Source organism: Nerophis lumbriciformis, linkage group LG39 (genome assembly GCF_033978685.3).
Source record: "Nerophis lumbriciformis linkage group LG39, RoL_Nlum_v2.1, whole genome shotgun sequence".
In the NCBI taxonomy this organism is placed as follows: domain Eukaryota; kingdom Metazoa; phylum Chordata; class Actinopteri; order Syngnathiformes; family Syngnathidae; genus Nerophis; species Nerophis lumbriciformis.
The window spans coordinates 1,920,120-1,947,409 of record NC_084586.2 but is presented as its reverse complement, the minus strand read 5'-3'; the positions used below and the strand labels follow the sequence as shown (position 1 = coordinate 1,947,409).

At 40.7% G+C, this 27,290-nt stretch overlaps 1 protein-coding gene across 1 annotated transcript in view; it reads left to right on the top strand.

The window, feature by feature from the left end:
• Positions 1-3,500: 3,500 nt before the first annotated feature.
• Positions 3,501-27,290, top strand: part of LOC133577735 (ATP-dependent RNA helicase DHX8-like) — a 31,795-nt gene continuing 8,005 nt past the window's right edge. Inside the window, exons 1-20 of the mRNA XM_061931723.1 lie at positions 3,501-3,634; positions 3,721-3,806; positions 3,871-3,931; positions 4,004-4,092; positions 4,172-4,260; positions 12,801-13,067; positions 13,150-13,294; positions 13,368-13,565; positions 17,508-17,595; positions 17,659-17,756; positions 17,820-17,967; positions 18,043-18,224; positions 20,696-20,890; positions 21,025-21,210; positions 21,287-21,497; positions 21,574-21,755; positions 21,823-21,963; positions 25,509-25,664; positions 25,732-25,869; positions 25,948-26,076. Of these exons, the coding sequence (XP_061787707.1) occupies positions 3,532-3,634; positions 3,721-3,806; positions 3,871-3,931; positions 4,004-4,092; positions 4,172-4,260; positions 12,801-13,067; positions 13,150-13,294; positions 13,368-13,565; positions 17,508-17,595; positions 17,659-17,756; positions 17,820-17,967; positions 18,043-18,224; positions 20,696-20,890; positions 21,025-21,210; positions 21,287-21,497; positions 21,574-21,755; positions 21,823-21,963; positions 25,509-25,664; positions 25,732-25,869; positions 25,948-26,076 (2,892 nt within the window). The 5' untranslated portion in view covers positions 3,501-3,531. The remainder of the gene's footprint in view (positions 3,635-3,720; positions 3,807-3,870; positions 3,932-4,003; positions 4,093-4,171; positions 4,261-12,800; positions 13,068-13,149; positions 13,295-13,367; positions 13,566-17,507; positions 17,596-17,658; positions 17,757-17,819; positions 17,968-18,042; positions 18,225-20,695; positions 20,891-21,024; positions 21,211-21,286; positions 21,498-21,573; positions 21,756-21,822; positions 21,964-25,508; positions 25,665-25,731; positions 25,870-25,947; positions 26,077-27,290) is intronic.

Genomic DNA, 27,290 nt, shown 5'->3' with positions numbered 1-27,290 from the left:
AGCTTTTGAGTAAATTTGTGGTTTTTAGGTGCGGCTAATAGTGCGGAAAATACGGTATGTGTGTATATGTATGTATGTATGTATATATGTATATGTGTGTATATATATATATGTGTGTATATATGTGTATATATATATATACATACACATTATATATATATATATATATATATAATGTGTATGTATATATATATATATATATACATACACATATATATATATATGTATGTATATGTACAGTCACGGTCAAAATTTTACATATACTTGTAAAGAACATAATGTCATGACTGTCTTGAGTTTCCAATAACTCTTTTTTTTTTGTGGTAGAGTGATTGGAGCACATACTTGTTGGTCACAAAAACATTCATGAAGTTTGGTTCTTTTATGAATTTATTATGGGTCTACTGAAAATGGGACCAAATCTAAAAGTATACATACAGCAATTTGGTTACCTGTCCCTTGGCAAGTTTCACTGCAATAAAGCGCTTTTGGTAGCCATCCGCAAGCTTCTGGTTGAATTTTTGACCACTCCTCTTGACAAAAGTGGTGCAGTTCAGCTAAATGTGTTGGTTTTCTGACATGGACTTGTTTCTTCATCATTGTCCACACATTTAAGTCAGGACTTTGGGAAGGCCATTCTAAAACCTTAATTCTAGCATGATTTAGCCATTCCTTTACCACTTTTGACGTGTGTTTGGGGTCATTGTCCTGTTGGAACACCCAACTGCGCCCAACCTCCGGGCTGATGATTTTAGGTTGTCCTGAAGAATTTGGAGGTAATCCTCCTTTTTCATTGTCCCATTTACTCTCTGTAAAGCACCAGTTGGCAACAAAACAGGCCCAGAGCATAATACTACCACCAGTCCACCACCATACTGCTGCCATACTAGTCCATAGCCTGGACTACTGCAACTCTCTCCTGTTTGGACTCCCTCACAAGTCACTTCACAAACTTCAGCTTCTCCAGAACTCTGCAGCCCGGATAATCACCAGAACCCCTTCAATCCAGCACATCACCCCTGTTCTGCAGCAACTCCACTGGCTACCCATCAAACATCGTATCCACTTTAAAATAATTCTCCTCACTTTCAAAGCCATCCATAACCTCTCTCCATCATATCTCTCTGACCTGATCCATGTCGCCATGCCCTCACATTCCCTAAGATCCTCTTCATCCATCCATCTCACTGTCCCTTTATTTAAACTGTCCACCATGGGTGCCCGAGCTTTCAGCCGCTCTGCCCCACATCTTTGGAACTCTTTACCACCAGACCATCGCAACTTAGATTCAATATCCCTCTTCAAATCAAGACTCAAAACACACCTATTCCTGACTGCTTATTCATTGTAAGCATCTTTTCTTTTCTCCTTGTTGTTGTTGTTTTTTATCCAATTTGATTTTATTGTTGTGATTTTGTACGGTGTCCTTGAGTGCCCAGAAAGGCGCCTTATAAATAAAATGTATTATTATTATTATTATGCTTGAGGGTAGGCAAAACTGCCCACATGGCTTTTATTAGTGTCAATATTCGTTTCATTACACCTGTTTGCTCTTTTATTCCACTTCTTTTTATGGTTTTCTTTTTATTTATTTATTTTTTTGTTCGGTTTGTACTTCATGAAGTTTTGCACTTGTGTTTTTTTGTGTGTTTTTTGTTTGTTTTCATTATATTTGTTTGGTTTGTATGCTATCCATTAAGTAAGACTACGTATTATGTTGAAGGGGGCAGGAAAATATAAGATTTTCTTCATCCTGTTTTTTCTCAGGCATTGGTGTGTAAATGTGTGTTTAGTTACCATACTTCCCAACCCTCCCTGATTTTCCGGGAGACTCCCGAAATTCAGCGCCTCTCCCGAAAACCTCCCGGGACAAATTTTCTCCCGAAAATCTCCCGAAATTCAGGCGGAGCTGGAAGCCACGCCCCCTCCAGCTCCATGCGGACCTGAGTGACGTCAGGTGCGCAACACCACGTAAATCGTTGGCCAACCAAAAAGTAACCCCAGTACGTTATAGCCAACATTCACCAGGAGATGGCAACAGACAAACATAGATAACTCTATTGCATTATTCCCCTTTTAGAAATGTATCGAAGTTACTCAAAATAAATAAACAACCCAACCAAAAAATGCAGCAGCTCATTTAAAAAACTGTACTTAAGCCACATTCTTTTTCTTTTTTTTTTAGTACTGAACTCTTAACACTCATTTGTAAAAAAATAACATGCTTATTATACAAACAGTATTTGTACACCTTTAACACAGATTTTTATACTGTCTTCAGAGATTCAGTTTTTTTTGGTGGTACTCGAAACCTTTCTGGGTACCTGCTAAAGGGTGTTCAGCATGGTTAGAAAAATAGTGACAGAGAATAGAACAAGGATGGACAATTCAACCCTTAACTCAACAATGAGTAGATGAGTGTTATGTCTGTGTATATGTCCCGGCAAGAAATCTGCGTTCAAAGAACTCCGGCTTATTAGTGATTCCCAGAGCCCAAAAAAAGTCTGCGGGCTGTAGAGCGTTTTCTATTCGGGCTCCAGCACTATGGAATGCCCTCCCGGTAACAGTTAGAGATGCTACCTCAGTAGAAACATTTAAGTCCCATCTCAAAACTCATTTGTATACTCTAGCCTTTGAATAGCCCCCCTTTTTTTAGACCAGTTGATCTGCCGTTTCTTTTCTTTTCTCCTCTGCTCCCCCCTATCTCTTGTGGAAGGGGAGACACACAGATCCGGTGGCCATGGATGGGGTGCTGGCTGTGCGGGGTCGGGACCCGGGGTGGACCGCTCGCCTGTATATCGGTTGGGAACATCTCTGCGCTGCTGACCCGTCTCCGCTCGGGATGGTTTCCTGCTGACCCCACTGTGGACTGGACTCTTACTGTTATGCTGGATCCACTATGGACTGGACTCTCACAATATTATGTTAGACCCACTCGACATCCATTGCATTCGGTCTCCCTAGAGGGGGGGGGGTTACCCACATATGCGGTCCTCTCCAAGGTTTCTCATAGTCATTCACATCGACGTCCCACTGGGGTGAGTTTTTCCTTGCCCGTATGTGGGCTATACCGAGGATGTCGTTGTGGCTTGTGCAGCCCTTTGAGACACTTGTGATTTAGGGCTATATAAATAAACATTGATTGATTGATTGATTGATAAATAAATGAACACTAAAATTCAAGTATTTCTTTTATTTATATATATATATATAATAAAATAAATATATATACAGCTAGAATTCACTGAAAGTCAAGTATTTCTCAAGGTTGGCAAGTATGGTTTAGTTGCTGAGGTTTAATTGTCTATCGATCAAAGATGCACATCAATGAAGGAGATTAATACAAAATGAATGGAAAAAAACGATATGCTGCGGGTTGTTAAATTAAATACGGTTTCTATTTCATCGCGTTTAGATTAGAAAGCGTGCTGTTGTTATATTACGCCAGGCCGAAGGGGGCAACCTGTGTGAAACGTTGAAGCTCTAAGGCGGAAGTGAAATTCCGCTTCCGGGTCAACACCAACAAACAACATGGCGGCCTCGACCGAAATTAAACGCTTAGAATATTTATCTTTGGTGTCTAAAGTGTGCACAGAATTAGAAAACCATCTAGAAATAAGCGAGAAGGATCTTGGTAAGTTGAGGATTGTCTCACTGAGGCAGTTTGTCAGCTAACTAGTCAAACTTGTGTTTTTCTCAACACTTGTCATCTTTTGCCAGCGGAATTTATCATCAGCCTGGCGGAGAAACATCCAACATTTGACCAGTTTAAAGCAGCCCTCGCAGAAAATGGAGCAGATTTTACAGTGAGTGTATTTAACGTTTCACTTGTCTTCCAGAGACGTTTCTAAAATACATTTTGCGTTCCAGGAAACGCTCACCGCGAACCTATTTCGACTTATTCAAACGATGCGAGCGTCAACCAGCCAAGGTAGACGCCTTCTATTTTCTCGCTATATTATTGTTTACAAACTGAAATCAATGTCTACTGTGCTCGCAACAGCACAAAAGGAGGTGAAAAGCAAGAGTGAGAAAGAAAAACTACAAGATAAATATCCTGCTCTGTGTCAACCTGATGATCCTATGTGGACGGTAGCGCACTTCTCTGTAGAATCATGTCCTGTTTTCCAAAATGTGCCTTCTTAAAATGGTCTTTTCTTGTCTTGGCCAGAATCGCCCCTTCAGTAAAAGTGACGAGCAAGTTGCTGCAGCGGCCATGCAGGAGCTGGAGATGCTCATGCCTCAAAATGCACACGCCGGGTTAGTTCACTCCCTGGCGCCTTAAGAGTCGCGCTGGACAACGAGCTGAAAACTCAGGCTTTTGGCCTGGTGGAAAGTAGGGTTGTACGGTATACAGGTATTAGTATAGTACCGTGATACTAATGAGTCATATTCGGTACTATACCGCCTCTAAAAAGTGCCATTCTCCCACCCCCCGCCTCCCCCCCTGTCGTCACATTGTGCAATTGCTGGCTTACGATCAGACGAGCATGTTCGCAGCGCACAATCACGGAGTACTTACAAGCAGACACAGTGTGTAGACAAAAAAGGGAGAACGGACGCATTTTGGCTTAAACACTAACAATAAAGGTGAAGTTATAACACTGAAACGACCTTAGGAAGAGGTGCTTTAAGACATGGTTAGCTTTGCCCAGCGGCTAAAGTCCATCCACAGAAGTCTGAAAACTTACCTTATATTAGCATTCTAAATGCTTTAAAATGTGATATCGGAAATTATCGGTTTCAGAAAGTAAAATTAATGACTTTTTAAAACGCCGTTGTACAGAGCGGTACATATCCGGTAAAACACGGATATAAACCCAGTCAGCAGCCCCTTCCCTCTCTCACACACAACACAGGAGTTGACAACTGCAGCATGAGAGGTTTACTGGCGACGCTTGATGACCTCATCAAACCGCCGCGAGCGGAGCATAACAACAACAAGAGTCTGTTGTTGCCGGTGCTGTAGCCGTGGCTAACAAGCCAGCGAGCTCGGTGACTGACTAACGACACAATGTCTATGGTTTAGGATTATTTTAATGTGTGTCTGACGGATAAAAAAACTGGCAATTTGCAATGACTGCAAAAAGTTGGTTATGCGAGGAGGAACCAAGACGTCTTCCTTTAATACGAGCAATTTGATCTCCGACCTCTTCAAGAATCATAAGGAGATACACGATGAATACAAGCGGAAGATGGATGAAAAGCAAACACCGAAAAAAAGTAGTACCACACAGTTGTCGCTTAAAGACTCCGCCGAGAAAAAACAAAAATACAACTAAAACCACCCCGGGGCCAAAGCTCACGTTGTGGTCAGGGACGACGCACGACGGTGGAGTTTGGTTTGGCTAGTCTGCCCTGCATGGCGTACACTTTGCAGCTTGCAGTGAACGGAGGTGCCCTGTCTCAACGCAGCATTTCAGAAGCTCTGGCTGACTGCTAGGCCACTTCAAGCACTCACCACTAGCTTGCAGCACATTTGTGTTACTCATACGAATACGTTAGAGCAGGGCAGATTGAGCCCAGTTTATAATTTCCTGTTATACAGTATGCCAGGCAGTCTTGCACTAAATGAGGACTGTTATTGTTTACTTTATTACTCTAGTATACTCTGGACTGAAGCTGTGTGCCTTCATTGTTTTTGTAGCTGTTGTTTTAAAGCATGTTTAAAAAAAAAAAGAATAATGCACTTTCTTAGACTTAGACTTTGTGAAAGTATAGTATTTCCCATAGTTGTAGTGGGTATCAGGATTATCTCAGGGAGAGCATATCCCAAATTCCAAGCTGCTGTTTTGAGGCATGTTAAAAAAAATAGTGCACTTTGTGACTTCATTAATAAATATGGCGGTGCCATGTTGGCACTTTTTTCCATAATTAGGGCCCGCATGGCCCATTGCATAAGGACTCCCACAGGGAGTCCTTATGCAATGGGACATAAGGACCTATTGAATTTGTAAGGTTTTATTCTTTATTATTATTATTCTTCCGCAACTTTGCACTGTAATTTGACCCCCTTAGCATGCTTCAAAACTCACCAAATTTTACACACACATCAGTAATAAACGGCAAAACTTTTTATCAAAAAAACAAACCCCAAAACTCAAAATTGCGCTCTAGCGCCCCCTAGGGGAAAAAAAACTAGACTGCCTGTAACTCCCACTAGGAAGGTTGGAGAGACATGAAACAAAAACCTTTATGTAGGTCTGACTTAGACCTAGATTTCATAATAGTATATTCTCGGGCAAAAATCAACAAGAAGTTGGCAATTCCCCCTTCAAGACAAAAAAGTACTAAAAACAGTCACTTTTGCCTCTTTGAGCTGTAATTTGACCCCCTTAACATGCTTCAAAACTCACCAAACTGAACACACACATCAGGACTGGCTAAAATTGTGATTTAATGAAAAAACCTAACCCCAAATCTCAAAATTGTGCTCTACCGCAATTTTTTAATAAAACGCAGAAAAAACTGCTCCTCGGAAGAAAAAAATGACAAAACTGCCTGTAACTCCCACTGGGAAAGTCAGAGAGACATGAAACAAAAACCTCTATGTAGGTCTCACTTAGACCTACTTTTCATAGATTGACAACCCTCAGCAAAAATCAACAGAAAGTTTGCAATTTCCCCTTCAAAACAACATTTTTTTATAAACCGGTCACTTCTCTTCAAACATTATCTCCTCTGAGCGCGTTTGTCGTTTCGGCTTCAAACTAACACAGGAGAGAGATTGAACCCTTCCAAATAAAAGTTATCGAAATAATTTTTATAACTGCTCCGGTTTTGATTTTATGAGCCTTCAAAGAACCGCTGCGCTGATGCTGCTGCGTTGATGCTGCTGCGCTGCTGTTTTCTCAAGATGGCTGCTTAAAAGCAGGAAGCACCAGCGTGCCCACATAATGCAGACAAGGTAGGTACACTAGACAAAAGTATTGGGACACTTCGGACTAAAAGTAGACAAAAGTATTGGGACACTTATGACTACCACTGGACAAAAGTATTGGGACATTTAGGCCGAAAACTGGACAAAAGTATTGGGATACTTGGGACTAAAACTTGACAAAAGTATTGGGACACTTGGGACTAAAACTTGACAAAAGTATTGGGACACTTAGGACTAGCACCTGCCAAATACGCGGGCCCGACCAATGCTGCTTGCAGCTTTAATTTGAGTTGAAGTTGTTCTCTTATTTTGGAAAACCTTGTTACATTGTTTAATGCATCCAGCGGGGCATCACAAAAAAATTAGGCATAATAATGTGTTAATTCCACGACTGTATATATCAGTATCGGTTGATATCGGAATCGGTGATTAAGAGTTGGACAATATCGGGATATCGGCAAAAAAGCCATTATCGGACATCTCTAATTCTAATGTTTTATGATAGCATTTTTTGCCAATATGTATGTTCGATCCTAAAAATCCCTGATTTTGATACCACCGTTTAGTCTGATTTTATTTGCTTAAACCTCAAAATCATGCCATTTGGTACTTGACACCATCTTAAACGTATGTTAACACTCGCACGTTAGCGCTAAAAATTTTGCGAAGTTTATCCGTACCTAAAAATCATGGCTTTTGATACTTGCCGCCATCTCAGAAGTACGCTAGCTTTTCTTATATTATCATGCTGGCGTTAGCATGCTAACTTTTTATGCTAGCATTTTAGCTACATTTAGTTGTTCAAACCTAAATATCATGGCTTTTGATACTTGGCGCCAGCTTAGAAGTATTCCCTTTCCTATATTAACAAGCTTAAATGTTGCTCTAGCATTGTAATTTGAACCCTTTAGACCTAAAATTTGTGGATTTTGACTTTTTGCCACATTGCAAGTATGCTAAGTGTTCCCATTATCACATGCTAATGCTAGTGTGTTAATGTTTTCTGCTAGCTTTTTAGCTTATTTTATTTGTTTAAACCTCAAAATCATGGCTTTTGGTATTGGACACCATCTTAGAAGTCTGCTAACTTACCTTATATCAGTGCTTCTCAAATATTTTCTGTTACGCCCCCCCCCAAACCCCCCCCCCCTAAAAAAGAAGTAAAAATGTTGCCCCCCTCCCCCACTCTCCACCATGACTAAAGATAGTATATTTTGTCGATAAATTTGTTATGACAATACCTCTGCATAACATTGTAAGCTTATCAAAAATAAAGGAAACGACACACCAGCCTTTCCTCGCCCCCTACCGTGGTTACAGTGAAGCCAAGTGTGACATACGCTCATCATATTCTGGTACAGCAAAAAAAGCATGTTCCCCGAGGTTACGCGCCCCCCCCGACATTGCACCGTGCCCCCCCAGGGGGGCCCGCCCCACTGTTTGAGAAAGACTGCCTTATATCAACATGCCAAGGTTTTATGACAGCATTTTTGCCAATTGTGTATGTTTGAACCAAAAATTTGTTGATTTTGACTCTAGCTTTTAAGCTAATTGTGTTTGAACCTCGAAGTCATGGCATTTGGTACTTAACACCATTTTACACGTATGCTAATTCCTATTTTGCTAGTGCTAACATGCAACTGTTAGCACTAGCATTTTAGCAAATTTTATAAAAATAATGGCTTTTGCTACTTGCCATCATCATGCTAACAGTTTATGTTAGCAATTTAGCCATATTTTTTTGTTTGTACCCGACTCATGGATTTTGATACTTGGCACCAGCTTAGACGTACCGTATTTTTCGGATTATAAATAGCTCCGGAGTATAAATCGCACCGGCCGAAAATGCATAATAAATAAGGGGAAAAACATTTACCGTATTTTTCGGAGTATAAGTCGCACCTACCGAAAATGCATAATAAAGAAGGAAAAAAACATATAAATCGCGCTGGAGCCTGGCCAAGCTATGAAAAAAAACTGCGACTTATAGTCCGAAAAATACGGTATATGTCGCACTAGAGTATAAGTCGCATTTTTTGGGGAAATTTCACCCATTTGTGAATTCGTTCCTCGAGCTGTGGCCACCTAGCTTTTAGCCCGCGATTAGCTTTTTTAGTTTTCTTCATTTCAGTAAGAGTAGCCTCCGCTTTTCGCCAGTCCCTTACAAGTTTCTCGCTTACTCCAAACTTTCTTTCTGCTGCTCGATTGCCGTTTTCTGCTGCATATTTCACTACTTCCAGCTCGTAACCTGCAGTACATGATTTCCTTTTCGGTGCCATTTTTGTTCAGCCCTTCTCAGTTTTTATAAGTTACCGCCAATGTTGAAATCATCAATTTTCATAGGTACGGAAGTAGTAGCAAGTAGCATCTTTATTTTTCACAATGCACTTCTGCCATGACCAACCCCCGCCGAATTTTTATTGGTTGACGTGTGTGTGTGACGATTTCTGATATACGCCTAGTCTCTTACGTGAATGAGAGAAATATTATTATTTGATATTTTACGGTAATGTGTTAATAATTTCACACATAAATCGCTCCAGAGCAGGGTTCACCAACGCGGTGCCCGCGGGCACCAGGTCGCCCGAAAGGACCAGATGAGTTGCCCGCTGGCCTGTTCTAAAAATAGCTCAAATAGCAGCACTTACCAGTGAGCTGCCTCTATTTTTAAAATTGTATTTATTTACTAGCAAGCTGGTCTCGCTTTGCTCGACATTTTTAATTCTGAGAGACAAAACTCAAATAGAATTTGAAAATCCAAGAAAATATTTTAAAGACTTGGTCTTCACTTGTTTAAATAAATTCATTTATTCTTTTACTTTGCTTCTTATCACTTTCAGAAAGACAATTTTAGAGAAAAAATACAACCTTAAAAATTATTTTAGGATTTTTAAACACATATACTTTTTTACCTTTTAAATTCCTTCCTCTTCTTTCTTGACAATTTAAATCAATGTTCTAGTAAATTATTTTTTTTTATTGTAAAGAATGATAAATACATTTTAATTTAATTCTTCATTTTAGCTTCTGTTTTTTCGACGAAGAATATTTGTGAAATATTTCTTCAAACTTATTATGATTAAAATTCAAAAAAATTATTCTGGCAAATCTAGAACATTTGTAGAATCAAATTTAAATCTTATTTCAAAGTCTTTTGAATTTCTTTTAAAATTTTTGTTCTGGAAAATCTAGAAGATATAATGATTTGTCTTTGTTAGAAATATAGCTTGGTCCAAGTTGTTATATATTCTAACAAAGTGCAGATTGGATTTTAACCTATTTAAAACATGTCATTAAAATTCTACAATTAATCTTAATCAGGAAAAATTACTAATGATGTTCCATAAATTCTTTTTTGAATTTTTTCAAAAAGATTCGAATTAGCTAGTTTTTCTCTTCTTTTTTTCGGTTGAATTTTGAATTTTAAAGAGTCGAAATTGAAAAATGTAATTTTCATTTTTTTCGTGTTTTCTCCTCTTTTAAACCGTTCAATTAAGTGTTTTTTTCATCATTTATTCTCTACAAAATTTGAAAAATGTGCACTTAGAGAAAATATAAAAATAAAGTGTTGCATATTGATATTTATCTGTTTCTATATATATTTATTGTGAGGAATCATTAAGATGATCAGTGTTTCCACAAAGATAAATATCATTAATTATTAATAATAACATAGAGTTAAAGGTAAATTGAGCAAATTGGCTATTTCTGGCAATTTATTTACCGGTAAGTGGGTATCAAACTGGTAGCCCTTCGCATTAATCAGTACCCAAGATGTAGCTCTTGGTTTCAAAAAGGTTGGTGACCCCTGCTCCAGAGTATAAGTCGCACCCCCGGCCAAACTATGAAAAAAACTGCAATTTATAATCGGAACAATACGGTATATTAACCTTTTCTTTGTTGTCATGCAAATAAAGGCATACTAACGTTTTATGTCAACATTTTAGTTCATTTTATTTGTTTAAACCTAAAAAATCATGGCTTTGGTACTTGGCGCCATCTTGGAAGTATGCTAACCTTTCCTATGTTACGTTAACATTAGAATGCTCAAGTTGTACTTGCATTTTAGCTCATTCAAATAATTTCAACCTAAAATTTGTGAATTTTGATACTTTTTGCCAGCTTGCAAGTATGCCAACTGTTCTCATCATAACATTGTAACTTTAGCGTGTTAATGTTTCATGCTAGCTTTTTTTGTTTTTTTATGTTTAAATTTAAAAATCATGGCTCTTGAAACTTGACACGGGCCAGCGTGGCTCGGTTGGTAAAGCGACCATGGCAGCAACTTGAAGGTTCCAGGTTTGATCTTAGAAGTATGCTAATTTACATGATATTAGCATGCTAATGTTTTATGCTAGTATTTTTGCTAATTTTGTATGTTTAAACCTAAACGTCCGCAATTTTGATACGTGGCGCCATCTTAGACGTAGGCTAATTTCTAGAGATGTCCGATAATGGCTTTTTTGCCGATATCTGATATTCCGATATTCTCCAACTCTTAATTACCGATTTCGATATCAACCAATACCGATATATACAGTCGTGGAATTAACACATTATTATGCCTAATTTTGTTGTGATGCCCCGCTGGATGCATTAAACAATGTAACTTTACCATGAATTGATTAACGTGGACCCCGACTTAAACAAGTTGAAAAACGTATTGGGGTGTTACCATTTAGTGGTCAATTGTACGGAATATATACTGTACTGTGCAATCTACTAATACAAGTTTCAATCAGTCATTCAAAAACAAGGTTTTCCAAAATAAGAGAACAATTTCAACTCCAGTTATGGAAAAAAGTGCCAACATGGCACTGCCATAGTTATTATTGAAGTCACAAAGTGCATCATTTTTTTTTAACATGCTTCAAAACGGCAGCTTGGAATTTGGGACATGCTCTCCCTGAGATAATCCTGATACCCACTACAACTATGGGAAATACTATACTCCGACTTTCACAAAGTGCATTATTGAAAAAAATGTTTAAACATGCCTCAAAACAACAGCTACAAAAACAATGACGACACACAGCTTCAGTCCAGAGTATACTAGAGCATACTTGCCAACCTTGAGACCTCCGATTTCGGAGATTGGGGGGGTTGAGTTGGGGGAGGAGGGGCTTGGTCGGGGGCGGGTTTGGTGGTAGCGGGGGGTGTATATTGTAGCGTCCCGGAAGAGTTAGTGCTGTAAGGGGTTCTGGGTATTTGTTCTGTTGTGTTTATGTTGTGTTACAGTGTGGGTGTTCTCCCGAAATGTGTTTGTCATTCTTGTTTGGTGTGGGTTCACAGTGTGGCGCATATTTGTAACAGTGTTAAAGTTGTTTATACGGCCACCCTCAGTGTGACCTGTATGGCTGTTGATCAAGTATGCGTTGCATTCACTAATGTGTGTGTAAGAGCCGCATATATTATGTGACTGGGCCGGCACGCTGTTTGTATGGAGGAAAAGTAGACGTGACGACAGGTTGTAGAGGACGCTAAAGGCAGTGCCTTTAAGGCACGCCCCCAATATTGTTGTCCGGGTGGAAATCGGGAGAACGATTGCCCCGGGAGATTTTCGGGAGGGGCACTGAAATTCGTGAGTCTCCCGGGAAAATCGGGAGGTTGAAACCGATACCGATAATTTCCGATATTACATTATAAAGCATTTATCGGCCGATAATATCGGCAGGCCGATATTATTGGACATCTCTAGTTTAAACCTAAACATCCACAATTTTGATACGTGGCGCCATCTTAGACGTATGATAATTTCTCTTATGTTGGCATACTATAACCATAACATGTTAGTGCTAGCATTTTAACTAATATTATTAGTACCTAAAAACCATAGCTTTCGATATGTGATGCTGTATTAGAAGAAATGATCCTATATTAGCATGCTAATATTAGGGCGTGTACTATCGTAATGTTACAGTGGCGGAGGAGGACAAGGCAACGCAGAGAGCGCTCATAAGCGTGATCATTCCGACTCCAGAGAGTGTGAAGGAGAACCGAGCTTCAAGCGGCGACGGAAAAGAGCGTCCCGTTGGAGCGACCGACCTCCAAGCCCGGCCGGACACGACGCCCTGGAGAACGTCGCGCAGCCTCCTCTTTCCGACACTCCCGTGGTGGGCGGCGTGTACACCGGCAAAGTGAACAGCGTCATGCAGTTTGGCTGTTTCGTGCAGCTGGAAGGCCTCAGGTGAGCCAAGCTTTTATTTTGTAGGGTCCACGTGGCCTTCCCGTCTAGCTGGAAGAGCTCCTACCTTCCCCTCGCTCCGCAGGAAGCGCTGGGAAGGCCTGGTGCATGTGTCAGAGCTTCGGCGGGAAGGACGTGTCGCGGACGTGTCCGCCGTGGTCAGCAGAGGCCAAAAGGTCATGGTCAAAGTGCTGTCCTTGAGAGGAACCAAGGCCAGTCTCAGCATGAAGGTCAGACCTTGGGGGACACAAATCACTCCTGGAAGATTCTTCCCATGGAAACGTTGATGTTCCTCCCTTCCAGGATGTGGACCAGGACACCGGAGAGGACCTCAACCCCAACCGGAGGAGGACGTTTGACGTCGACGCTGATGCCGACCACGACGCCATGAGGAACCCGGACTTCCCGGTGGAAGCCATAGTGCTGGAAACGGAAGAAAACACCAGCGAGCGCAAACGGATGGCCAAGATAACAGACCTGGAGAAGTGGGAAATAAAGCAGGTAGACCTTCAGACTTTCCATAGAGATCAACCGATTATTTGCGCTAGGGCTGGGCGATATGGCCTTTTATTAATATCTCAATATTCTTAGGCCATGTCACGATACACGATATATATATCTTGATATTTTGCCTTAGCCTTGAATGAACACTTGATGCATATAATCATAGCAGTATGATGATTCTATGTGTCTACATTAAAACATTCTTCTTCATACTGCATTAATATATGCTCATTTTAAACTTTCATGCAGAGAGGGAAATCACAACTAAGTCAATTTACCAAAACGGTATTTATTAAACAGTTATTAAGCAGTGGCACAAACATTCATGTCATTTCAAAACAGAAAGTGCAAGATTGTCAGAGACATTTTAAAGCAAGCTATTAGTGCACTTTTGTGAATGATGTCACTAAGATGACATATCAAAAAAGCACTAAATTAAAGTGCATTTTTTGTACAGAACGCCACTACAATAGTTTAAAACAAATAAAGTGCACTTTTGTGCATGATGTCACACAAGATATTTCAGTAACTGCCAAATAAAAATGAGCTGCATAATAAGAAATCAAATAGTGTATGTCCTTCGCTATGTGGTAGGTTCCTGCGGACGTTATCTCCTTCTGTTGGTTACTATTTTTTTCATACGGTGTTGATGTGGAAATGGTTGCTTTGGCATTTTGTTGTGTGGCACCGAACGGAGATGTTGACATGCGGAGTTTCAAGCACTCTTCATTCTCTCGCGGGTGACTTTTCAAATGATGCTACAAATGAGCAGTGCTGCTACTTTTTGTAGCAACGCTTTTGCCGCATACTTGACATATTACGGTTGTCTGTATAACATATTCACGCTTGAAGCCAAACCACCGCCAGACGATGGACCCCCTGCTGTTTTTCTTGGGAATTAATTCTTCCTTCATTTGTTACCAGATTCGCACATTCTCTCTCTTGTATTACCACACTCCGCTAGCATCACAGCTAACGTTACCCATGCCGCTACCTTTCTGCTCTGCGAGTGCGTTTGACGTTGCACATGTATGTGACGTATGTAAGAAGGTGCGCTTGTTTTATGTCTTTGTGAGAAGGAGAGACAAGAAAGAGTGAGAAAAGCCTGCAGTGTAATGCCCGCAGCTAAAAGCAACTGCGTGAGAACGTATACTCGAATATCACGATATAGTCATTTTCTATATCGCACAGAGACAAACCCGCGATATATCGAGTACCGTATATTCGATATATCGCCCAGCCCTAATCTGCGCTGATATTAGGCATTTTCTTCTTTATTGGTATCGGCCATTTGTTTCTGTTTTTTAATTTTTACAACTACAACAGAACTATATCAGTATAGTAGGTAAGGTTGTATTTTTGCCTCACTCCTGTGAGAATCCTTGTGTGACTGAAACTAAGGAATGGGAGTATCCCGGGCTAGCTGCAGTGTGCTCAAACAACCACCAGGTAGCTTTTGTGAGCACAAAGTACTGTATCATCTCTTTCAGTAGTGCATTCTTCACTCACGCTTAAAGTCAAGGATGAAGCAAAAGTACAACCCTACCTACTGGAGAGTATTTAGTATTCCAAAAAATAATAATTAGTGAAGTAATAGCCAGAAAAGTTCTGTTTTTGCTAAAGCCCAATTGTTTTATTGGTTTAATTATTTTAAGAATGACAATGACTCTCATTGTCAATAATTCTCCCCAATTATGCTTTGATATCGGAATTCTTCTCCGGTCTGCTCGATCGCAGCGCTCATGTGGCCACTCCGTCTCGCCCCCTTTCTCTCCTCCTAATGCAGTGCTGCTCGCCTACGGTGCGTCTCCTCTGCTTACCTGTCAGAACTTTCTATTTTTGCCGGAAAATCCAGTCTTTGTCCTGCTTTCCTAGCGTCTTTCCGGTCCTGTTTTGTTTGTTTTGACTACCGCAGCGATGGGGTTGCTTGACAAGCCTCCGTCTGCAATACTTGAAGTGTGGGCTCATTAGCGGAGAGCGCTGAGTTTTGCGACTAAATCTTTGTGTAAATATCTTGACAAATATGAGATGATTATATAATTAAAGTAGTCTTTATTTGAAGGGACAATGCACAGAAACATTAAGCTCAAAAACAGATACGTATGTTCTGTACCAGATTATAGCTAAATAGCTAATTTCCATCTGCAGTCCCTGGCTACCTAAATTAAAGGGATACAAAAATCATGCAATAAAATTATGACAATAAAATCATACTATAGCATGTAATCAAATTAAGAAAAGTCATAAAATGCCCTTTCATGGACACATACTTAATATACAATACAACCACACCTCATTTACACCATCACACAAAGAGAATACATGCTCTTGTTCACATCTGTCATAATTTGTAAAAACAACCATGATTTTAACAGACAAACCTCACAGTTTACAACAAAAATGCTCTCATGGATAAATATAATACACATTAAGTTGATGTGTCAAACATAGCGTCCACCTTAGTGACCGTGTGAGCAGCTTTGATTGCTCCAAAGCCACTTTTTAACTTCAATTGTGAATGAAGAGTAATTTTAGACTTTTCAAGTTTGTTGTGAGGTGGTTTCATTCCTTTAAAGAAGAGCAGGCAGCAGCTCACACATTCTCATACTTTCTGTAACATCCAGGAAGAAATGATCTTGAAAAATCTCTCAACTATAATCTACGTGAAGTAGCCCAGAATGGTTTTTATTTAAATATTGACCATATTTCAGAAAACTTACAATGTATTAAATCCATAAAGTGTTATCAATCAATCAATCAATCAATGTTTATTTATATAGCCCTAAATCACAAGTGTCTCAAAGGGCTGCACAAGCCACAACGACATCAGCGGTGCAGAGCCCACATAAGGGCAAGGAAAAACTCACAACCCCAATGGGACGTCGATGTGAATGACTATGAGAAACCTTGGAGAGAACCGCATATGTGGGTATAAAATGGAGTAGATGAGTTATTGTTATGTGAGAATCTACATATTTTTAACCAATTTTTCAGGAGGTTTTCTATATTTTGAAATCAAATGTTGGTGATGCTCCTCTTAGACCAGGAGTGTCAAAGTCAAGGCCCTCGGGCCAGATCCGGCCCGCAAATTAATTATCTACGGCCCCCGAGATGATATTTGATTAGTATTAGAACCGGCCCGCAGTCCACAGCCGCCTGCTGCTGTTTTGCATGCACCAATACTCCATCAGTGTTGCCGCTAGGAATTTTCAAAGTGGGGTCCCACTTTTTTGTAACTGTTTTGAAAACAAATGATAAATGTATGCATTATCCTGTTATATCTCACATTCTACATTGTGTTTTTTAAAAAGGTTGTCATAAACGTTAATTAATTTGAAAAAATAATACAAAAGAAAACACATTTTTATGCATATGTAAATGTATTCAGTTATAAACATTCATTCACTTTCTTCTTTTCTTCATGGATCTAAACTTTACTGCTGCTGGTATTTTTTTCTATATTTTTATTGTTATATTTTCAGAATGTTTGTTCTATTTTTGGCCAAAGTAAGACAAAAAAACCCCAATCAGAAGTTGTCTTTATTTTTTAGTTTTAATGACATGATTTTAATAGTCCGGCCCGCGTGTGCACAGACTTTCCTCCATGCGGCCCCTGAACTAAAATGAGTTTGACAATCCTGTCTTAGACACACGTAATAAAGGTGTTGATGTTCTTGATGATAAATTAAACACAACATCAAACATTAGGTCACTACTTATCCCACCTTTCTAAAAAAGAATGTTCAAAAAACAACTCAAAGTTTTGTCCAGATGTTTACTGACATATAATATTCATGTTTAAATAACTTTTACTGCAAATTGATATATCGGTTATCGTCCTCCTTGACTACTAATAATCTGTATCGGCCCTGAAAAAAAACATATCGGTCCATTTCTAGTATCCAACGAGGAACCTTCCCTCTTCCTTTGCTCCTGCAGATGATCGCCGCCAACGTACTCGCCAAGGAGGAGTTCCCCGAGTTTGACGAGGAAACTGGAATCCTTCCGGTCATCGACGACGAAGAAGGTAAGTCCAAAAAGTCAGCCGAGTTTGGGAGCACCGGCGATTGATCACCTGACCACGTCACAGACGAGGACGTGGAAATCGACCTGGTGGAAGACGAGCCTCCCTTCCTGCACGGACAGACCAAGTGGAGCACCAGCATGAGTCCTGTCAAGATCGTGAAGGTGGGGAACATTATCACGCAAGACTTGCTTGTTCCACTGACAGCTGTCCTGTTCCCTCTTTAGAACCCCGACGGCTCGCTGTCCCAGGCGGCCATGATGCAGAGCGCTCTGGCCAAAGAGAGACGGGAGCTCAAGCAGTCGGCTCGTGCAGCAGAGATGGACGCCATCCCCACCGGCCTCCACAAGAACTGGATCGATCCCATGCCGGACTGTGAGGACACAGACGTGTGATGCCCGAGAGACCCGCTGTCGGACTTTGGTCTCACCTCGTCCTCCCTTGCCGCAGATGATGGCCGCCAGATCGCCGCCAACATGCGAGGCATCGGCGCTCTGCCCATCAACGTTCCCGAATGGAAGAAGTACGCCTTTGGAGGCAATCAAGTGTCCTACGGCATGAAGACTGAGATGTCCATCCTGCAGCAGAGACAAAATCTGCCCATCTTCAAACTCCGGGAGGAGCTGGTCCAGGTACGGAACGCCATGGTCACATGCCCACATGGTCAGGAAGTACAAATCGTTAAACTATGTACACACTAATTAACTAATACTATCTAGTAGTCACTTAGTAGTTTAGCAGTGTGCGTGCTACCAAGTACCGTAAGTAAAGTAAGTAAAGTTTGACTCAGATTTTAAATTCGAAAAACAAATCAGCAGCGTCGTTCAAAAAAGCTTTTATCAATTACGCCAAATAGCGAAAGTGAAACCGCTTCTATCAAGACATGATCTTGAGAAATTAATCCACGCTTTTATCTCGACTCGTCTTGATTATTGTAATGCCCTGTATGTTGGCATTAGCCAGGCCTCCCTCGCCCGCCTGCAGCTCGTGCAGAACTCTGCTGCTCGTCTGCTAACACAGACCCGCAGACGTGAGCACATCACCCCTATTTTAGCGTCCCTTCACTGGCTCCCTGTGCGTTACCGAATACATTTTAAACTCCTTTTATTTGTTTTTAAATGTCTAAACAACCTCGCGCCAACCTATCTCTCCGACCTCCTTCAGCCTTACTGCCCCACCCGATCCTTAAGATCAGCCGATCAGCTGCTGTTGACGGTCCCTGACACAAGGCTGAAGCTTAGAGGTGACAGAGCTTTCGCCGTTGCTGCTCCCAAGCTCTGGAACGACCTACCCCTGAGTGTTAGACAAGCCTCCTCTCTTCCTGTTTTTAAATCTCTCTTAAAAACATACTTTTATTCCATGGCTTTTAACACTGAGTGATATCCATCCTGCAATGGCGCCCCATAATACACCTGCTGTGATCCTGTTTTTATGTTTTTATGTTTTTATTAATTCTATTTTAATTATTATTTTTTTTTATCGTGTTCTGTTTGTGTTGTGTTGTGTTTGCTCGGTACTCGTTTTATCTTTTAACCTGCTCATTGTACAGCACTTTGGCTACCCCTGTGGTAAATTTTAAATGTGCTCTATAAATAAAGTTGATTTGATTTGATTTGAAGTACCGGTACATACAGAAGTATTTTGGTAGCTTTGTAGAGTAGTTGTTGCCTGCTTCCAAGTGAGCGCTAGTTAGTGTGCAATAAGAACTACATAGTCACTATGTGCTCTGTCCTACCAAGTCCTTACTAGGTTCGTGTGCACAGACAAGTATGTAGTAGAACAGTGGTCCCCAACCACGCGGCCCGGTACCGGTCCGCGGACCGATTGGTACCGGGCCGCACAAGAAAAAAATAAAAAATAAATAATTTTTTTTTTTTTTTTTTTTTTTTAAATTAAATCTACATATAAACAGAATATATACACTATACATAAGTGGTTCTCAACCTTTTTTCAGTGATGTACCCCCTGTGAACATTTTTTTTAATTAAAGTACCCCCTAATCAGAGCAAAGCATTTTTGGTTGAAAAAAAGAGATAAGGAAGTAAAATACAGCACTATGTCATCAGTTTCTGATTCAATAAATTGTATAACAGTGCAAAATATTGCTCATTTGTAGTGGTCTTTCTTGAACTATTTGGAAAAAAAGATATAAAAATAACTAAGAACTTGTTGAAAAATAAACGAGTGATTCAATTATAAATAAAGATTTCTACACATAGATGTAATCATCAACTTAAAGTGCCCTCTTTGGGGATTGTAATAGAGATCCATCTGGATTCATGAAATTAATTTTAAACATTTCTTCACAAAAAAATAAATCTTTAACATCAATATTTATGGAACATGTCCACAAAAAATCTAGCTGTCAACACTGAATATTGCATTGTTGCATTTCTTTAACCAAGCCTCCATTGTTTTCTACATCAATAGTTGATTGACAGTTGGTGCCGTGTGGCACCGCCAGGTAGGGTCAAACCATCATGGCATGGGGGAAACTCTGGGTAACGAAAGGAATAGCCTACTTGATTTGATGTTCAGTTTATGAACTTACATTCATATTTTGTTGAAGTATTATTCAATAAATATATTTATAAAGGATTTTTGAATTGTTGCTATTTTTAGAATATTTAAAAAAAATCTCACGTGCCCCTTGGCATACCTTCAAGTACCCCCAGGGGTACGCGTACCCCCATTTGAGAACCACTGCTATATATCAATGTATATCAATACAGTCTGCAGGGATACAGTCCGTAAGCACACATGATTGTATTTGTTTTAAAAAAAAAAAAAAATCGCGTTGACCGGTCCGCAGTTACAAAAAGGTTGGGGACCACTTATGTACATGATTCAATTATGTAGTTGCATACTTGCAGGTGAGTGCTAGGTAGTGCATCTATATCAAGTTTGTATGAAGTAGTGGGCCCTACCAAGTACGCACTACTAATTATGTACCCAGTATGTACTGGGTTGTGCGCCATACCAAGTACATAACGGACTACTAAGTGAGTGTTATAGAAGGATATAGTTTAGTACTTCAAGTGAGGGTTTTGTCATTTGTATTTGGACGGTCACATGGTCAGGAAGTTCCGTGGTCTCTTGACAGGCCGTCCACGACAACCAGATCCTGATTGTGGTGGGAGAGACGGGCTCCGGAAAGACCACGCAGATCACGCAGTACCTTGCAGAGGCGGGATACTGCGCCCGGGGAAAGATCGGCTGCACGCAGCCTCGCCGCGTGGCCGCCATGTCTGTGGCTAAGAGAGTGTCGGAGGAGTACGGCTGTCGCCTGGGCCAGGAGGCGAGTGAGAATGTTCTTAAAGTGTCCAGCGGGTGGCAATAGAACGAGTAGATGAATACAATAGGCTAGTATGCATTCAAGAGTTTGTCTGCAAGTTTTAGAATTAGAACCTTGGTGCGACTTATCATTTCTAGGTGGGCTACACCATCAGGTTTGAGGACTGCACCAGCATGGAGACGGTCATCAAGTACATGACGCACGGAATGCTGCAGAGAGAATGTCTGATTGACGCCGACATGAGCCAGTATTCCATCATCATGCTGGACGAGGCTCACGAGAGGACCATCCACACCGACGTCCTCTTCGGTCTCCTCAAGAAGGTGTGTGTGTGTGTGTGTGTGTGTGTGTGTGTGTGTGTGTGTGTGTGCATTGCTACTCACCAACATGCTTTTCTAGACGGTCCAGAAACGCAAGGACATGAAGCTGATCGTGTCTTCGGCCACGCTGGACGCCGTCAAGTTCTCCCAGTACTTCTTTGAGGCGCCCATCTTCACCATCCCAGGCAGAACGTTCCCAGTGGAGGTCCTCTACGCCAGAGAACCTGAGACGGACTACCTGGATGCCAGCCTCATCACAGTCATGCAGATCCACCTGACAGAACCTCCAGGTTCATCACCTTTGCTTCCAAAATCAGTTTGCAGTGTCTTTCCCCCACCCCCCTCTAACGTTTCTTGTCTCCCCAGGTGACGTCCTGGTCTTTCTGACCGGACAGGAAGAGATCGACACCGCCTGCGAGATCCTCTACGAGCGCATGAAGTCGCTCGGACCCGACGTCCCTGAACTCATCATTCTGCCCGTTTACTCGGCACTGCCCAGCGAGATGCAGACCAGGATCTTTGACCCCGCACCGCTTGGCAGTAGGAAGGTAAGACTTGGGTTGTTTCTTCAAATCAGGAGACAAATGATCACCTTGCTCTTGGCTGCAATGTCAGGTCGTCATAGCAACAAACATCGCTGAGACGTCGCTGACCATCGACGGCATCTACTACGTGGTGGACCCGGGCTTTGTCAAGCAGATTGTTTACAACTCCAAGACGGGCATCGACCAGCTGGTGGTGACGCCCATCTCACAGGTTTGTCTTTTTTTTCAACATCCCCCTCAATTACGTACGGCCTTGCAACATTGTCCAATGTCCGCAACTTCCCTGCACATTTTGGCCAATCAGCGTAATTTTAGCTAACAGAATTTGTCTCGAGCGCACGTCAACTGTCTAAGCACAACTTGTACATAGAGGTTAATTTGTGTCTTTATTACGAACGCTTTTTTTTGACACTGAATGTTTGTAACTGAATTTTTTGCGTTTGCATTTTGTGAACTAAACAAATTATCCTAACAATTTAATTGAAAAAAAAAATGTCAGCAAAATGCGTGTTTAAAAATTCAGTGTAAAAAAAATTCAGTGTACAGTATTTTCCAGACCATAGGGCCCACCGGATTATAAGGCGCACTGCCGATGAGCGGGTCTAGTCAGGTCTTTTTTCATACAAAAGGCGCATATAGGGCGGATTAAAGGGGTCATATTAATGTTATTTTTTTCTAAATGTAACACACTTTCTTGTGGTCTACATAACATGTAATGGTGGTTCTTTGCTCAAAATGTTGCATAGGTTATGGTTTACAGACTATCTTCAAGATGCTTTGTGACAGTCGCTTCAGGATGCGCCGTTTTTTGGGCGGACTTATTTACGTGGCTCACCTTCGGCAGCGTCTTTTCTCAGTCATCTTTGTTGTATCGGTGTATGGCAAGGACGGGAGTGGAAGAAGTGCCAAAAGATGGAGCTAACTGTTTTAATGACATTCAGACTTTACTTAAATCCATAACGAAGCAGCATCTCCTCATCCGTGGCTCACTAGTGCAACAACAAGGCCGGAAATGTGTCCTGTAAAAAACGTCTGACCAGAACTCTCTAATAACTAAAGTTCCTTGGGTGAATAACTACACCGGTATCTTTTAGCGCTTTCATGGCGAGATTACTGACATATATAAGTTAGAACTTTAGACTAGGGCTGGGCGATGTGGCCTTTTATTAATATCTCAATATTTTTAGGCCATGTCACAATACACGATGTATATCTCGATATTTTGCCTTAGCCTTGAATAAACACTTGATGCATATAATCACAGCAGTATGATGATTCTACGTGTCTACATTAAAACATTCTTGTTCATACTGCATTAATATATGCTCATTTTAAACTTTCATGCAGAGAGGGAAATCACAACTAAGTCAATTTACCAAAAGTGTATTTATTTAACAGTTATTAAGCAGTGGCACAAACATTCATGTCATTTCAAAACAGAAAGTGCAAGATTGTCAGAGACATTTTAAAACAAGCTATTAGTGCACTTTTGTGCATGATGTCACTAAGATGACATATCAAAACAACACTAAATTAAAGTGTACTTTTTGTACAGAACGCCACTACAAGAGTTTAAAACAAATAAAGTGCACTTTTGTGCATAATGTCACACAAGATATTAAAAAAATTGTAAAATAAAAATTAGCTGCATAATAGGACATCAAATAGTGTATGTCCTTCACTATGTGGTAGGTTCCTGCAGACGTTATCTCCTTCTGGTGTTGACTATCTTTTTCATACAGTGTTGATGTGGAAATGGTTGCTTGGGCATTTTGTTGGTGTGGCACCGAACGGAGATGTTGACATGCGGAGTTTCAAGCACTTCTCATTCTCTAGCGGGTAACTTTTCAAATGATGCTACACATTAGCAGTGCTGCTACTTTTTGTAGCAACGCTTTTGCCGCATACTTGACATATTACAGTTGTCTGTTCGACATCTCTCCTCTTGAAGCCAAACCACCCCCAGACGATGGACCCCGTGCTGTTTTTCTTGGAATTAATTCTTCCTTCATTTGTTACAAGATTCGCACCTTCTCTCTCTCGTATTACCACTCGCACCTCACCGCTAGCATCACAGCTAACGTTACCATGCTGCAACCTCTCTGCTCGGCGAGGGCGTATGACGTTGCACGCACGACAGTATGTGACGTATGTAAGAAGGTGCGCTTGTTTTATGTCTCTGTGAGAAAGAGAGACATGAATGAGTGAGAAGAGCCTGCAGTGTAATGCCCGCAGCTAAAAGCAACTGCGTGAGAACGTATACTCAAATATCACGATATAGTCATTTTCTATATCGAACAGAGACAAACCCGTGATATATCGCGGCGGAGGATGAATGTCTCATAACAAGAAGATAGAGAAAAAGAAGAAGCTACAAAGGCGGACTCGCGCAAATTTTCAAGACTAATGCAGATACCAAATACAGATCAGCAGGTACCAGAAGGTAAGAAAAGTTGCTTTTGCATAATATTGCGAAACAAAATGCCAGCTAATATGTCTTACCTTATACACACACCATAATAATATGTTGAAGCATAGTACAATCCATCAAGCGGTGCGGCTTCATAGCTTACCAAAGTCGTACTTAAACATTTTGATAGAATTTTGAGCGCCATACGTGATGTTCTATATTCTCAATGAAACATATAACATTCTGGTGTTGTTTACTTGAGTCATATTGCAGTCTACACATATCTCTTATGTTTGACTGCCATCATATTGCAGTCTACAAGTATCTCTTGTGTGACTGCCATCTACTGGTCACAATTATCATTACACCATGTACCTAATAAAATAGCTTCGAGGTCGGTAAGCGCAACCAAAACTATTCCGTACATTATAAGGCGCACTGTCGAGTTTTGACAAAATGAAAGGATTTTAAGTCTGCCTTAAAGTCCGAAAAATACGGTATAAAAATTCAGTGTGTAAGAATTCAGTGTATAAAAATTCAGTGTTTAAAGATTCAGTGTAAAAAAAATTTCAGTATATAAAAATTCAGAGTATGGAAATTGAGTGTATAAATATTCTGTTTAAAAATTCAGTGTAAAAAAAATTCAGTATATAAAAATTCAGAGTATGAAAATTGAGTGTATAAATATTCTCTGTTTACAAAGTTAGTGTTTAAAAATTCTGTGTAAGAATTCAGTGTATAAAAATTCAGTGTTTAAAGATTCAGTGTAAAAAAAAATTCAGTATATAAAAATTCAGAGTATGGAAATTGAGTGTATAAATATTCTGAAAATTCAGTATATAAAAATTCAGAGTATGAAAATTGAGTGTATAAATATTCTCTGTTTACAAAGTTAGTGTTTAAAAATTCAGTGTTTTAAAATTCTGTGTAAGAATTCAGTGTATGAAAATTCCGTGTATAAAAATTTGCTGCTTCAAAAAACAAGACAAGTTGGGACATTTGCGAACAAGTCAAGTCTTTCGAACGGCTCTTTTTTTGGCATCACTTTAGGTTTTATTGCATATTTTTGGTACGTAACTCAGAATATGAAATGAAAACATTCATACAATGAGACGAGTGCAAGTATGGGAGCTCTGTTTAAAAAATTGTTAAGTTAGACATTATATTCTAGTCGCTGATTGTTGTCCATTTCCACAATTTGTGAAAGGCTCTTTTTCAAGTCCACTATGACTACAAAAAATAGCATTTTTTTTTCTTCGTGTGGACACTTTTAAGAATGAAGTGTAAGCGTTCCCTGCTTGTGGCCAACGTGTGTAACTTCAAGTGTCAAACGTGGTTGCCTACAGGCTCAAGCCAAGCAGAGGGCGGGCCGAGCCGGCAGAACAGGTCCAGGAAAGTGCTACCGTCTCTACACGGAGAGGGCCTACAGGGATGAGATGTTGACCACCAACGTGCCTGAGATCCAGAGGACCAACCTGGCCAGCACGGTGCTCTCCCTGAAGGTACACACACACACACACACACACTGTGTAACGCTACGTACTGAGATGTTTGCGTGTCCTCCACCAGGCCATGGGCATCAACGACCTCCTCTCCTTCGACTTCATGGACGCTCCTCCCATGGAGACGCTGATCACAGCCATGGAGCAGCTCTACACTCTGGGAGCTCTGGATGACGAGGGTCTGCTCACACGACTGGGCAGGAGGGTGAGTGGACGCGTCTAAAGAACGTCCTTTCGTACGAGGACCGCCGCTGACGCCTGTCGTGATGTCGTTGTCCACTAGATGGCAGAGTTCCCTCTGGAGCCCATGTTGTGTAAGATGTTGATCATGTCCGTACATCTGGGCTGCAGTGAAGAGATGCTCACCATCGTGTCCATGTTGTCCGTGCAGAACGTCTTCTACAGGCCAAAGGTCAGATGCCTTCCCTCAAAAGGACATTTTTACTTTCAATTAAAATGTATTTATATAATCGCAGGTGTCTTAACCAGCATCCCCTGATCTAAATCCAAATAACAGGCTACATTTAGCATGCTAACAAGGGGACAATTAGCATACTTACTAGATGGCGACAAGTATGATTTTTTTGGTTCAAATAAATACATTTGCAAAAATACTAGCATCAAATGTTAGGCATGATAACTAGAGATGTCCGATAATGGCTTTTTTGCCGATATCTGATATTCCGATATTGTCCAACTCTTAATTACCGATTCTGATATCAACCGATACCAATATATACAGTCGTGGAATTAACACATTATTATGCCTAATTTTGTTGTGATGCCCTGCTGGATGCATTAAACAATGTAACAAAGTTTTCCAAAATAAATCAACTCAAGTTATGGAAAAAAATGCCAACATGGCACTGCCATATTTATTATTGAAGTCACAAAGTGCATTATTTTTTTTAACATGCCTCAAAACAGCAGTTTGGAATTTGGGACATGCTCTCCCTGAGAGAGCATGAGGAGGTTGAGGTGGGCGGGTTTGGGGGGGGGGCAGGGTTTTTGGGTAGGGGGTAGCGGGGGGTGTATATTGTAGCGTCCCGGAAGAGTTAGTGCTGCAAGGGGTTCTGGGTTCTGTTGTGTTTATGTTGTGTTACGGTGCGGATGTTCTCCCGAAATGGGTTTGTCATTCTTGTTTGGTGTGGGTTCACAGTGTGGCGCATATTTGTAACAGTGTTAAAGTTGTTTATACGGCCACCCTCAGTGTGAGCTGTATGGCTGTTGACCAAGTATGCATGGATTCACTTGTGTGTGTGAAAGGCGGTAGATATTATGTGACTGGGCCGGAACGGAAAGGAAGTGCCTTTAAGATTTATTGGCAATCTGTACTTCTCCCTACGTCCGTGTACACAGCGGCGTTTTAACAAAAGTCGTAAATTTAACTTTTTGAAACCGATACCGATAATTTCCGATATTACATTTTAAAGCATTTATCGGCCGATAATATCGACAGTCCGATATTATCGGACATCCCTAATGATAACATAGAAAAAGTGAATACTTCTAAGATGCTGCAATTATTAAAATCCATGCTTTTTAGGTTTAAATGGATGTAATTAGCCAAAATTCTAGCATAAACTGTTCCCATGTTAACATTAGCATATTAACATGGGAACAGTT